The 14,530-nt window shown below is 39.3% G+C and overlaps 1 protein-coding gene across 1 annotated transcript in view; it reads right to left on the bottom strand.

Moving 5' to 3' along the window:
- Window positions 1-821: 821 nt before the first annotated feature.
- Window positions 822-14,530, bottom strand: part of MTPN (myotrophin) — a 55,125-nt gene continuing 41,416 nt past the window's right edge. Inside the window, exon 4 of the mRNA XM_059396342.1 lies at window positions 822-3,193. Coding sequence (XP_059252325.1) covers window positions 3,107-3,193 — 87 coding nt within the window. The 3' untranslated portion in view covers window positions 822-3,106. The remainder of the gene's footprint in view (window positions 3,194-14,530) is intronic.

Here is a 14,530-nt window from a genome sequence, read left to right as displayed (position 1 = left end):
TTTGTTCTTGCAACACAAAACTGAAACACGGTATTATTTAGCATTCGGATGTACATGAACTAGGATCATATGAGAAACCCAACTGCGTCAAAAGTATTACATGATGGGAAAAAAGAACTCAAATATATCAAAATGCACAAAGCACTAGTCTTCCTTCAGTACTGCTTAGAAAGATATGATTGTTTCTCCATTTACGAAATAGAGTCAGGACGATTTAAATTCTTAAAATTTTGCATGCAAAACACTGCAATTGCTTAGGTAGGAGGGCACTCTCACCAGCTTCTTCTATACACAACCGAGTACACAATATTGCAAGGAAGTAAAGAGCAGCTCAGTTGAAGTTTTAGGGGAAAAAAAAAAAAAAAGTTGGTACATCTAGATTTAAGATCCATTACTTGGGGGGAAGGAAATCAGTGAGTGAAGGGCCTTCCTTGCAGCTTGCACACACTGTACCCGCCTACCTCTCCTTTGTGCCCTGCCGGGTGTAGAAGGTGAGTTCTGCATAGAGGGTGACTTGGGTATCGTCGGGTGCTGTGTTTGAACTCTAAGTCTACTTCGATACCAGAATGAAGCTGCAAGGGTGCGGGGGGAGTTTGTTAGGATACTAATGTAAACAGGTAAACCACCTGATTTTACTTGATATAGTGCATACAAAATGACTGACTTAATACAAAAACTACAGAACATGCAAGATTTCTTCTGAGATGTTAAATATTCAGCGGAGAACAAAACTTACTTAACCTTTCACTAATGCATGTAGTACCAAAAAGCAGACCTGTTTTTAGCTTCCTTTACTCAAAAAATGAACATTAAGTGTTGTGAATTTCTCTGCCAAGTGGTTCAGAAATACATTATAAATAACCTAGTTAAAAAAAAGTGTAAACCACATTGGCCAGTCTATTCTATGTTTACGTGATTTTCTCAAGCAGTCGCCCCAGGGTTACGGGGCCTACAAGATGGCTGAGAAAGAAGAGGGAAGGCGAAGGAGCCTCTACTGCGACACGAACAGCAGGATGAACTGTACAAAGAACCACGTGCTTTCTATGCCGGGTGACTGAGGAAAGCAGACCAGGTTTAGGAATGACAGGACACAGTGCACTCTCTGCAACGGCCAACTGCAACACACCGGTTAGAAAGGAAAGGTAACAACCAGAGCGGGTAAAACCCACGCCTTGTCAACAGCATTATGCCAAAAGGTGAAAACGAGGGTATTGAAACACCTTGTTGCTCCCAAAATACAGACTGATAAAATGCCCTCCGTCTTCGTGAGGATAGCTCTGCTTCCATTCAGTCGTGTAATGAAGTCTGTTTGCAGACTTCCAATCCAACTCTAATAAGCTGTATTAAGACAGCAGAATTAGCCAAATATATCGAAGTATTTAAACCTCTATTTTATGATTGTTTTCTTGGATGCAGGAAAATTACAGGGTTAGGCTAGCTGTAAGCAAAAAGCCACAAGATTTAAAAAAAAAAAAAAAAAGTTTCATGGGGAAAAATCCACATGCACACACACGCACACACCCACCCTAACAACCGATCAGCAACCAATCACTCAAATTTGTTATTAGCTGGCTACTCTTGATACTAGTTTAACCCTGCTTTAGAATGCTACATTGCCTTACAAAATCATAATTCTTTGTTATCCATAATCTGAATACAAGCCCCTAACCCAACCCCCCCCCCTTTAAAAATTTGAGGTACATTCAATTATTGCATGATTTGGCTGAGGAAAAACCCTAACATTTTTAGTAAGCTTTTATGGATGGCAGGTCAAAGGAGTCAATATTTTAAATGCAAGATAGCAAATTTAAGGGTATATGTTTTAATTCGTTGTACTGCTCACGAAATGAACATGTGAACATGTGTCCGAATATTTCCTGCAGGTCAGAACACCCATTGAAGGGCCCTGTATTTTTAAGAACACAGAATACGTTTTGAAGGGGTCACATTAAATGTGATGCATGGTTTAGTAAAGAAACAAAAGATCTGTTATGCAGGCAGGCTGGCATGTGTTCAGCAGAAGCCTACTGACAAGTTGGGGAAACCTGGTAATGAGCGAACTTTTGAAGGGACAGGGCTCAGTTTGTCCAGATCGTAAATCTCACCCCAGTGACAGCTTTGGTGCAGTAATCAGCATCCAAGGAGGGTCTGAGAGAGGATTTCCAAAGAATGTTCCTTGATTCTCCAAACATAACTGAGGCCAATCCATTCAAAGAGCAAATAAAGAAAATCCAGAGGTACTAAGACAACCATTCTCTATAGGACACTAACAGGCTATGGCTATGATTCTAAGTTTAAATCCCCTTTTACTACCAGCAGGAGGTTGAAAGTGTTTCAATGTTATATAAACGTCTGAATCTAGAGGAGAAAAAAATATGCACACTGGAATGATTTCTCCTTTAGGCTTCCAAAATTTAAGATTTTATAAATAAAACTAGTCAGTTTTATCTAAAGATACATGAAATCCATGTGAAAGGGGAGAGGAAATCCAAAGTTGAGTCATCCGGCAATTTAGGAGTGTGCCCCCTCACCTTAACTGAGCTCCCACGTAAAGATGAAAGTCGCTGAGGGAAGATTTGGTCGCCGACCACGGGCAGCGCTCTTAACTACGCCAGGAGGCCCCCAGTCGAGTGCGTCTTAAGGCAGAAGGCTAGAGCTGATTGCTTATCTCAGCACCCGGAGTTAGGTCCCAGCAGCCGCCGCTGCTCGCGCAGTTACGGCTACCCCGCACGGAGAGCTGGCCTTGGGAGGATCAGACCCTCGACACCATCTCATGAATAAACTAGCTAGGGAGCTGAAAGGGTCAAATGGTACTGGTAGGTTTTGTCTTTGCTCTCCCTTGGGCATAAGCTGTATGTTTTGTTGGAAATGGAAAAGAGGCGGACTTGATCAGGAATCCGAGTAAAAGCCTGACCACAGTTTTTTTCCTCTCTTCCCAAACATTGTTTTTTTCTGGTAGTCTGATTTGTTATGAATTTCTCTCTCCCCTCACCCCTCTTAAAGTATTTAGCTGAAGAAGCTGGCAGATAGAGAGTGACAGACAGACAGGCAGCAGTGTGAGGCCACAGGAGAGCCCTTCTTCCAGAGCTGTCAGCCCATCCGTCCATCACTGAAGAAGAGCTTTGATTGCCTGGTTGTCAGTGGCTTCAAAGGCAGTTAGTCCATCTGGACCTTTCACGGTCTTATCAGCACCCTGAAAAGAGAGGAAATGGCCATTAATACTGAACGAGTCCGCCCTAACGCAGAGACTCCATCACCTGCATAGGCTAATGTGTAGATCAAGAATCAAGAATCCCTATACTAATGGGGTCCCTTCTACTGAAAAGAAACCCCAAACATCTGGCAAGTTTGTAGACTAAGTGGTGAAAATACCAGATTATTTTTCAGGCACCAGAAACTGTAAGCTACAAACATAACTTGCCAATAATACAGGCAACGACTGCCTTTCACTTACACTATCATGCATTCGCTAAGCTTTAGAAAAGAGTTTCCCTAGGTGTAATGTGGGGAAAATCACTTTTGCTAAAGGACGTATTACTGTGACAAAATGACTTCTTTGCAACACCTTGTGGAGAGTGCATATATACGACACGTCTATTTCTACAATTCAGAGCTTACAAACCATTTACTCGAGACATGTTCCGAAAGAACGCTGTGTAACACCGAACATTCTACGTACAAAAACTGAGCAGTAAATGGTTGTCCTGTGGGCTATAAAAGGAGGCTCCCTTCTGTATGCTAGGGAAATCCTCTCCGGCCTACTCCAAAGCTTTACCTGGACAGTGTGGATTCTAGAATATCTTCTTTGCACCTTGGCGTTTCAATTCTGAGAATGTGTACATACAGCTTTCTATCTGTTGTTTTTAGCTGCCTTTACTAGAATGAAGCTCCAGTGGAGCATCTCCTCTGTGCTACTGACTAATGAGCTCCCAGTACCTAGAAAAGTGCCCAGTGTTCGGGAGGTGAGTTTGTTCCCGTACCACGTCTGAACCTTTTTAACTCCCAGAGAAGCCAGCATGGCAGCCCCGACCAGGGTTCAGCCATTCAACAGCCGCTAGTACCCCACCCTCCTCTCCTGGTCAGATCTCCACTGTTCTGTTCTAAGGCCTAGAGAATTCTCCAAACTTGACATAAACAGTTCTTTAAAGACCAACTCTGGTCAAACTCCCCAGTCTCTTCCCCCATTAACCTCTCTGTGTGCTAATCCTATGGAACTTCTCAACACGCTCATGTGCCATGGGCCGTGTCGCTATACACGCCGGGTTCTAGACAGACAATGCCTTACCCCAGTGCTCCGGGAGAGTTGCTCATTCAACAAGCTCTAAATAATACTCTCGTTTATTTGCATTATTAACTTTGGATATTATCTTCTTAATTCCTGCCACAGGATGAGGCTTTAGTTCACCACCACCTTCTTCCCCAGACTATCTTATTTCTTATATTTAAAATATCAGTTTGTTTCTTTAGAGGTTTAAATAACTAGCATTTAAATTTATAAGTTTATTAAATTTCTATTTCTTGTTCCATCAGTTCTGACAGTATCTCATCCCTCTACTTTATAAGATATTTTCTCTACTTTCCCATCATTCCCTGTACTTCTTCACTTAAGCTTTTCTATTTTGTCAAGATCAACTTTTATATTGTTCTGTAAGAACACTTTTGATTCTTTTTTACCTCTTACAGTCACCATGGTATGTATTACATCCCCAGAACTCCCTCTTTCAACTGTTAAGTGTGTATCTTCTGACCACCTTCATTCATTTTGTCCATTTCCCAACACCCCACTTCTGACAACCATCAATCAGCTCACTCTATGAGTCTGTGTGTGTGTGTGTGTTTAAAGACTCTGCATATAAGTGATTATACAGTACTGGTCTCTGACTTATTTCACTATTATACTATGCCCTGAAGATCCATCAATGTTGCTGCAAATGGCGGAATTTCCTTAATGGCTGAATAATATTCCTGTGTGTGTGTGTGCACACATGATTGTATATTATACACCACATTTTCTTTATCCACTTGTTGATGGACACTTAGGTTGTTTGGATGTCTTGGCTACTGTCAATAAATGCAACAGTGAACATGGGGGCTGCAGATATCTTCTCAGGATGGTGATCTCATTTTCTTCAGATAAATACCCAGAAGTGGAATTGCTGGGTCATACGGAAGTTATTTTAATTTTTTGTGAGGAAACTACATACTGTTTTCCAATTTAAATTCTCACCAACAAGGTTCCCTTTTCTTCCTATCCTTGCCAACATTTGTTATATCTTGTCTTTTTGATGGTAGCCATTCTAACAGGTGAGAAGTGAGATTTCATTGTGGTTCTGATTTGCATTTCCCTGATGACTGGGGAAGCACTTTTATCTGTACCTGCTGGCCATCTGTGTGTCGTCTTTGGAAAAATGTTCAAGTCCTCTACCCATATTTTAATCAGATTGTGTTTCTTCTTCAATTGAGTTGTAATTCTTTATATATTGTAATTCTTTATATATTTTATATACTAGATTTGCAAATCTTTTCTCTCATTCCATCGGTTGTCTTTTCATTTTGTTATTTCCTTTGCTGTACAGCAAGCTTTTTGTTTGAGGTAGTCCCACCTACTTAGTTTTGCTTTTTTTTGCCTTTGCTTTTGGTGTCAAATTAAAAAAAAAACAGAGCCAACATAGATGTTAAGGAGTTTAACCCCTATGTTTTCTTCCTAGAAGAAAACATTTTCTAGGAAGAAAACATTGGGGTTTTTCAAGTTTTATGTTCAGGTCTTTAATCCATTTTTAGTTGATTTTTATGTAAGGTGTTAAGATAGCTCTCCAGTTTTCCCAATACCATTTATTGAAGAGACTGCCATTTTCTGACCTTATGTTCTTGGTTTCTTTAGTAAACTAGTTGACCATATACATGTGGGTTTATTTCTGGGTGCTCTGTGCTATCCCATTTATTTCCTGTGTGTCTGTTTTTATGCTAACACATTACTGCTTTGATTACTATAAGCTTTGTAATAGGTTTTGAAATTATGAGGTGTGATGTCTCCAAATTTGTTTTTCTTTCTCAAGACTGCTTTGGCTATTTGGAATCTTCTGTGGTTCCACATATGAAGTTGGGATTTTTTTCTTCTGTATCTGTGAGAATGCCATTGGATTTTGCTAGGGACTGCATTGACAGTCGATTATTTGCGGTAATTATGTGCATTCTAGCATCCTAACAATATAAATTATTCTCAAATAGTCTAGTGCTGAGAGTATTAAGATTGGTAGGGTGGTTCCATCCGATAAGGCCATTTAGGGATAGAGGCCCGTTTTCCTATGTTATTGTTCTCATCATCTGGCTCAAGCTGGCTCACCTCTACATGTGCTTCCTCCATAATCTTTTCCTACAGATGTGTTCATTTTTGAGTTTTTCTCTATCATGGTAAAGAATACCACCATCTTCCAGGAAATGTGCAGACACCATATAATTTTTGTTACTTTCCACATAATCAGTCACCAAGTCTTTAGAACAGACTATTCTTAACAATTCTCAGCTGTCCTTGCTACCATTACTTTCTTAGTTCAGGATTTTTATATAGAAATCATAATTCAATAATTTCCTATCATTTCTCACATTTAAAAAATATTTATTAGGCAAAGAGAGAGCAGAAAGTGGGGGGAGGGGCAAAGGGAGAAGCAGACTCCCTGCTAAGAGGGGAGCTGGATGCCAGGCCTGATCCCAGGATTCTGGGATCATGACCTCAGCCAAAGGCAGACATTTGACTGAGCCACCCAGGCACCCCTCTTTTTTCACTTCTTACACCATTTCGGTTCAGATTCCGTACACTTATTTGGGTGATGTCTGTTAAAATCCAAGTCTCATCATACTACCCACCTACCAAAAAACCTTAAAGGTATCCTAACAGAAGAGAAGAGATAAATATTATGGCAAATGAGGCATAATTTGCTATTTACCTGTCTAGTCATATTTCTTGCTAAATCCTTTCTAGTGTATGTTGTAGCTGTGAATAATTTTTTATCTTACCCTAATGCATCAAGGCCTCTTTTTGTCCCTCTGCCTTTTCTAACACTGTTGCTTCTGTTTAGAATGGCCCCACAATTCTGTTAGATTCCTGGACACAAGTTTCTAAGGTTCAGCTCCGGTATCAATTGCTTTATGAGAATTACATTACAAGTGCTTTATGAATTGTGGTGCCTGAAGTTGTAATGGCACCCTTATTTATAACATCATGCCCTTGACCTCCAGGACCACACTTGACCTCTTCTTCCTTCAAATGCCTACTATGTCACATAGAAACTACTGCCACAGCAATCACACTTTAATGCACTGGTTTTCTGTATTTGTCTCCTTCTATTAGACTAGACTTTGCTCTCCCCTGCTTCAGAGGCTGAAAAGAAACTGAATCCCCAGATGCCTACAGAGCTACAGAAGGCCATCTGACACAAATTTGGCCTCTCCCTTGGAGGCCTTTCCTTCTTCAATAAAGCCCTAGGAGGACAGAGTTCTTAGCTCTTTCCTCTTGTTCCTACCCAAAACACAGACACAAGGCCTGGAAGTTCAGCAGTCCTCTTGTGACCATAAGGTCTGGGGAAGATGGAGAAGGGAGTGTGGGATGTTGATGACGCAGCACATCCAGCTGCCCAGCCTGGGCCTACACACCTCAGACATCTTGTTATGAGTTACTTTCTTGGTTAAATCACTGTACGAGGAGTTTTTGTTACAGATGAACTCTACTTCTCTTTAGGCAGTTACCAGTCTTTAATTATATTCAAAGACGTGTCTCCCCCAAATTAGGCTGGGCTCCGGAGGGTAGGGGTCTTGTTATATTCACCTCTGTACTTTTTACACCTAGGATGATGCTTGGTGTGTAACAGTTGCTCAACAAAAATGCATACGTAGGTCACAGTGCAAGGGAATATTAGTAACATCAATCTTACTCTTAGTGATCATATATATCCATCACATTAAAAGGAAAAAGACCTTTCTACCATCTTATGTATATACATACCAAATCACTGTTAACTGCAAAATATGTATTTTGAATTCATATACATTTTAGAACAGTCTTGAGAAACTGCTCATTAAGAATTCCCTTATCTCATGATTTGGGGCATTTCTTTATAGTTCCACAGTAGTATGATAAAGTGCTCAGAATCTGGGAACTTTCAGTTGTTTGAGTATACACTTAAATATTACCATTATCATAGAATTTATACAATTCAATTTTGAAATCTACTAAAAACAGTAACATTAAAGAATTATTCAAGTATCTACATTTATACATATTGTATATTATTTACTGGTATAGGATTTAATAGCACATTTAATTTACATAAAGACACAGGAGATAGAGTGAAGAATATTTCTGGGTACCCCAAAGAATCTAATACAATACTCAACGCACCGAATGTTAGTTTTTTTTTGTAGCAGTTTTGAGTTTTTATCTAATACTACAGATACATCATCTCATTTTTTCTTCACAGCAGCCCTATAAAGTAGGTACTGTTCTTTTTTATTTTGAAGATTTTATTTACTTATTTTTGAGAGAAAGAGAGAGTGAGAGGGTGAGCAGGAGTGGGGGAGAGGGGCAGAGGGAGAAGCACACTCCCTACAAGCAGGAAGCCTAATGCAGGACTTGATCCCAGGACCCTGGATTGACCTAAGCCAAAGGCAGACACGGAACCAACAGAGTCATGCCGGCGCCCCATTCTCTCTTTTTAATAAGAGATTTAACTCGAAGCTCAGAGAGGTTAAGAAACTTGCCCAAAGTCAGTTAGCAAGTTAAAGAAACTAGAGCTTTCTGACTATACATTTTGTGTTCCATGCTATCTTTAGTTAAAAATGACCTATGGCTTTTCTCCTAAAAACATCAGGGTGAGACCGAGATTCAGGAATTTATTAACTTTAAGTATTTTTGTGCCTCCTACAGGAAAATGAAGAACCTTATACAATTATGTATATAGTATGTCAACTGTTGAACACTTTCAAGCTAAAAACAGTGTTATAGATAACCAATTCCCAAGACTATTCAACATATATTTATGAAGTTTTCCATTCATTGCTAGACATAGTTTTGGTAACATTTTACCAGAGCACAGACATCTCATCCCCCTCCCCCACAATTGCTTATGGCTGCTTTTGTGCTACAACAGCAGAGCTGAGCAGCTGTAACAGAGACCATGTGCCCTGCAAAGCCCAAGATATTTATTATTTGGTCTTTTACAGAAAATGGTTGTCAACTCCTATTCTGGGGCGTTAAAGAGAACAAGAAGCCAGTTCTCTGCATATTTTCACAACCTGGAGAGGACAAAGGAAAGGCTCACGTATGCAAAACATTACTCTGAGGCAAGGACAGGCATACCTCATTTTAATGTGCTTTTGCTTTATTGCACTTCAGATACTTTTTTTTTTTTTTTTTTTAAAAACAAATGGGAGGTCTGTGGGAACCCTGGATCAAACAAGTCTCTCAGTGCCATTTTTCCAATAGCATTAGTTCATTTCACATCTCTGTGTTGCATTTTGGTAATTCTTGAGATATTTCAAGCTTTTTTCATTTTCTGTTTTGGTGATCTGTGTGTGATCTGTGAGTGATCTGTGATCTTTGATGTTCCCACTGTCACTGTTTTGGGGCACCCTGAATTGTGCCCATATCAGATGAGGAACTTAGTCCCCAGCCTGTCTCCTTCTCCTCCAGCCTCCCTATTCCCTGAGACACGGTCTGATCTTAAGCCAATTAATAACCCTACAGGGCCTCTAACGGTTCAAGTGAAAGGAAGAGGTGCATGTTGCTCATTTGAAAGGTGGTGGTATGAGATGATCGGGGCCTACATAATGAGATGCAGCGGGTGAACGCTGGCCGCACGGCCACTGCACCAGGCGACTACTGACCTTCTGCAGACAGTCAGGAGGAGGATCATCTGAATCTGGACTGTGGCTGAGCGAGGGTAACTGAAACTGTGAAAAGTGAAACTCTGGATGGGGGGTGGGGGGAACTATTGTGCTGGCTCCGTGCTGCAGGAGAGAACACTCACCAGGCTTACATGTGAAGGAACTTGCTCAAAACCACAAAAGCTATTAAGAAGCAGAACTGAGAGCTACACTGGACAGGGTGGGGTAGGGGGGTTTTGGTGTGGAAGCAGCAGAGCCCCAGTATACCACCCGTGACAAAAACTATTCAATAATGACCCCAGACTAAAAGATCTAAATGGGAAAAAAACTAGCTTACCATGGGTGTATCTGTATGAGACTCAGGAAACATTAAACAGTGTAACAACTGATTTCTTCATTTGAGGCAGTAAAATTTGTGGCTGTATTAATTCTGGCAATTCAGAAAGGCATGGCTGGGTTCTTTGAGAGTCATCTGTCCTAAAGCATTTTTAAAGCCAGACTTGCCCCTGTGAAATGGAACAGAATTCGGGGGTTCTGAGCAATCAGAGAATCTGTGCTTGAGGGTATGTAAAGCTGTCTAAGTTCTACTGGGGGTGGAGCAAGGAGTAATTAGAGTGAAAAATGGTTCTACCTGCAAGCATGGACTTGTCTCTGCTGAGAAGGGGGACTTCCCAATCTCTGGCTCTTATCCATTAGATTCTCCGTTCAGTAGCAAATCTGTACCACAGTCCCTTTGAAAATTTGACAATGCTGGTATTTGAGAGGGGTATTCAGTTTTTATCATTAAGTGGCTGCTGCATTTTAAAAATACAATGCCAATATGTTTAGCAAAAACATCAATGTTATAAGATGGTCTTCTAAATTTTCTTAAACTGATGTTAAGTATTTTTTACTCTTTAGACCAACTGTCCATAAAACACTAATAGCTTCATTTCCTTTTCATAAGAGGAAGGTATCTCATTTGTCCTACTCAAACAGGAGCAGAGATATCAGTTGTCTGCAACAGCTAGGAGTCACTACAATTAGTGTTGCACATCAGCGGTCACTTGTCATACGGTTAGAGCAGATACGTCCTGCTAAGGAGGGAACTTTGTTGACCCAGTGAAGCAGAGAAGTCATGGAAAACAAAAAGAGCCCAAGTTTCTTTGGCTTTCTTCCTCTCAGATACAGCTTACTGTGCTAATTACCACTAGTAACAAATGACCGTGTATAATAACAATCGAAATATGCTATAGGTTTGTTAGTCTAGGAAAACTGTAATTACCATGTTTTAAAAACTTGGATTACATTTTCAACTTACAAGATCTTCATTCTCACGTGCCAGGGTACAACTTTTTCTATTTATTTAAAAGAATTCTTATTTTCACAGAAGTTGAGTGGTCATTTTTAATAGCGATGTGTACTTACGTGGGGACAAAATAGGAACACACACCAGAGTAGATGACTCAGCTTACCCGTCTACAAAATTATAGTAAACTTAACATCTTTGAAAGAGGAATAGAAGTAAACATTTAAATATTTCCCTTTCACCACAGTGGTTTATTTAGAAGGGGTTTTCCTCAGGATTAGGAAACAAGAATACTTCTTAAAATCCAATTATCAATTACATAAATTATAAGATATTGCATAAATTATAAGGAATTTTAGTATTAATAGAGAAATGTTGCTATATGTTAGATAATATATATCATAAAAATATTATAGGAAATGCCTAACATGACAGTGTATTAATGCTACAGGCAAACTTTCTCTCAGAAAATTAAGATACCAAAATATATATAGCTGTGGGAAAGAAATGAATTTTGGACTTATGAGAGTCCACTGGCTAATAATAAAATTCAAGAGTATCATTTCATGATTAACCCTCTTCTAACTAAGGTCTTCATGAAACAATGCTATTGATGAGATTTTAGTCAGGAAGATCAGTAATAAACAAGGAAAATTCCAGATCACTGTCCTATAAGCTCTTGTTTAGCTCCATTAACTGGTAATAAAACTTTTCAACAAATAAGTATTAACATAGGTGAGTGAAAGTACCCAGAATGATAGATACATTCTCAACTTGTATCACTTAGGAAAGGTCACTTTCCCAGTGAGGGTTGGTGTTTTAAAATGATGTGTGCTATAAATTCCAAACTATTCATGAGCTAGAACAGGAGTGTGCAAACTATGACCCAGATGCTTGCTTTTGTAAGTAAAGTTTTACTGGAATGCATGCAGCCATGCCTGTCCTTTCTCCATTGCAGCTTTTTTACAACTATAGTTGACATACAATGTTACATATGTTTCAGGTACACAACATAGTGACTGGACAACTCTATACATCATGGTTTGCTCACTGAAAGTGTAGCTACCACCTGTCACCATACAAGCCTATCACAATGCCCCTGACGATATTCCTGTGCTGTACCTTTCATCCCCGTGACATCTACATTCCACAGCCGGAAGCCAGTACTCCCATTTCCCCTTCACCCATTTTGCCCATCCTCCTGCCCCATCCCCTCTGACAACCACCAGCTTGTTCTCTGTAATTATGGGTCTGTTCATGCTTTGTTTTGCTTCTTAGATTCCAAATAGAAGTGAAATCATATGGTATTTGTCTATGATTTCACTTACCATTAATTCCCTCTACATCTGTCCATGTTGCAAATGGCAAGATTTCTTTCCTTTTTATGGCTAATATTCCATTGTGTGTGTGTGTGTGTATCCTTTATTCATTTATCTCTGTATGGACAGTAGACTGCTTCCATATCTTGGCTACTGTAAATAATGCTGTCATAACCACAGGAGTGCACATACCTTTCTGTATTAACGTTTGAATCTCTTCTGGGTAAATACCCAGTAGTGGAATTATTGGATCATATGGTATTTCTACTTTTAATTTTTCTAAGAAACCGCCATATTATTTTCCACAATAGCTGTATCAATTTGTTTCCACCAATAATGCACAAAAGTTATTTTCTTTCCATGTCCTTGACAACACTTGTTATTCCTTATCTTTCTGATACTAGCCATTCTGACTGGTATAAGGTATTGTTATCTCATTGTGGTTTTAATTTTACATTTCTCTAATGATTAGTGATACTGAGCATCCCTTCATTGTGTCTGCTGGCCATCTACATGCATTCTTTGGAAAAATGTCTATTTGATTACTTGGATGTTTTTGGTGTTAAGCTGTATGTTTATATAATTTGGATATTTACCCCTTATTGAATATATAATTTTTAAATCTTTCGGTAGGCTGCCTTCTCATTTTGTTAATAGTGCCTTTCACCGTGCAAAGGCTTTTTATTTTAGTGTAGTTCCAAGAGTTTATTTTTGTTTCCCTTGCCTTAGAAAAATGTTGCTAAGGCCAATGTCAAAAAGATTACTACTTTTTTTTTCTGGGAAATTTCAAGTCCCATTTACAGGTCTTTATTCCATTCTGGGTTTATTTTTTGCACTTGATATAAGAAAGTGGTCCAGTTTCACTCTTCTGTAATTGTGCAGTTTCCCCAGCATCATGTTTTGGACACTTTCTTTTCCTCATTGTATATTTTTGCCTCCTCAGTCATAGGTTTATTGACCATATTAAGCACGGGTTTGTTTCTGGACTCTATTCTGTTCCACTGAACAGAATGTGTATTTCTGTGACAGTACCACAGTGTTTCATTATAGCTTTGGAGTATTTATCTTGGAATCAAGGGTTAGGATGCCTCCAGCTTTGTTCTTTCTCAAGAATGCCTTGCTATTCAGGTTTTCTGTGAATCCATACAAACTCCTGTACTTGTTTTAGTTTGTCCTTGGCTGCGTTAGAGCTCCAGTGACCACATCGTCTAGAAAGGCATACATGACTGTAAGAAAACATGTGCCAACCTCTAGACTATAGGATATATATATATATATTTTTTTTTTCTACCTTTTAAACATCCCTTTTACTCCTCACATTTCCTGGTTGAGATTTTTTAAGGTAAAAGCCCAACCAAACAAAAAACCTTATTCAACTGAGAAAATTACAATTCAAAATAATATATACTTCAACAGTCTGTTTTGTTTTGATAAAAACAAGCTGACGTCAATTAGGCTTGGCCTTTTCATGGACTGCTGTGCTGTCTGGTTGCTGCTGGTTCTATGCAGAAGTTTGTTTCATACTCTCGCTTGGGCTGCTTCCTCCTCTGCTACTGCTACATTTCCCAGGATGCCTCTTGGGCCTGCATTTTAACCTGTGTCCTTTCCCTGGTCTCTTCTCCCCAGTTTTATACGATGTTTTTCAAGTACTCCTTTCCATCTTATAGGTTGTTATTTAATAATTCTATAGTAGCTTATTTTTTTAACTTCAGTGTTTGCTTTGTATTTTCATATTCATTTAGATTTATTCACAGATTAATTTCTTGATTCTGATCCTTCTTGCATCTCAGTTTTTCTCTTTGGGTTGAAATCGGTTTCTTCCTGAAGTGAATCCAAATATTCACTTGTTTGTTACTCAGGATGCTCACCACTTCTGGGCTTAGAGCAGTCTTGGATCAGCTCCTACCTTTTCAATACTCTCTTGCTCATTTCAGGGAACGTTTTCTTCTTCAACCCAAACCCCTCTGCTTTCTGTGTCTCAAGGATTCATTATAACTTCTCTAATGGAGCCCTGCTTATGTTCCAAAGCAAATACTGACTCATT

This window comes from Mustela nigripes, chromosome 4, assembly GCF_022355385.1.
Source record: "Mustela nigripes isolate SB6536 chromosome 4, MUSNIG.SB6536, whole genome shotgun sequence".
NCBI lineage: Eukaryota > Metazoa > Chordata > Mammalia > Carnivora > Mustelidae > Mustela > Mustela nigripes.
This window is presented reverse-complemented; position numbering and strand designations above follow the sequence as displayed.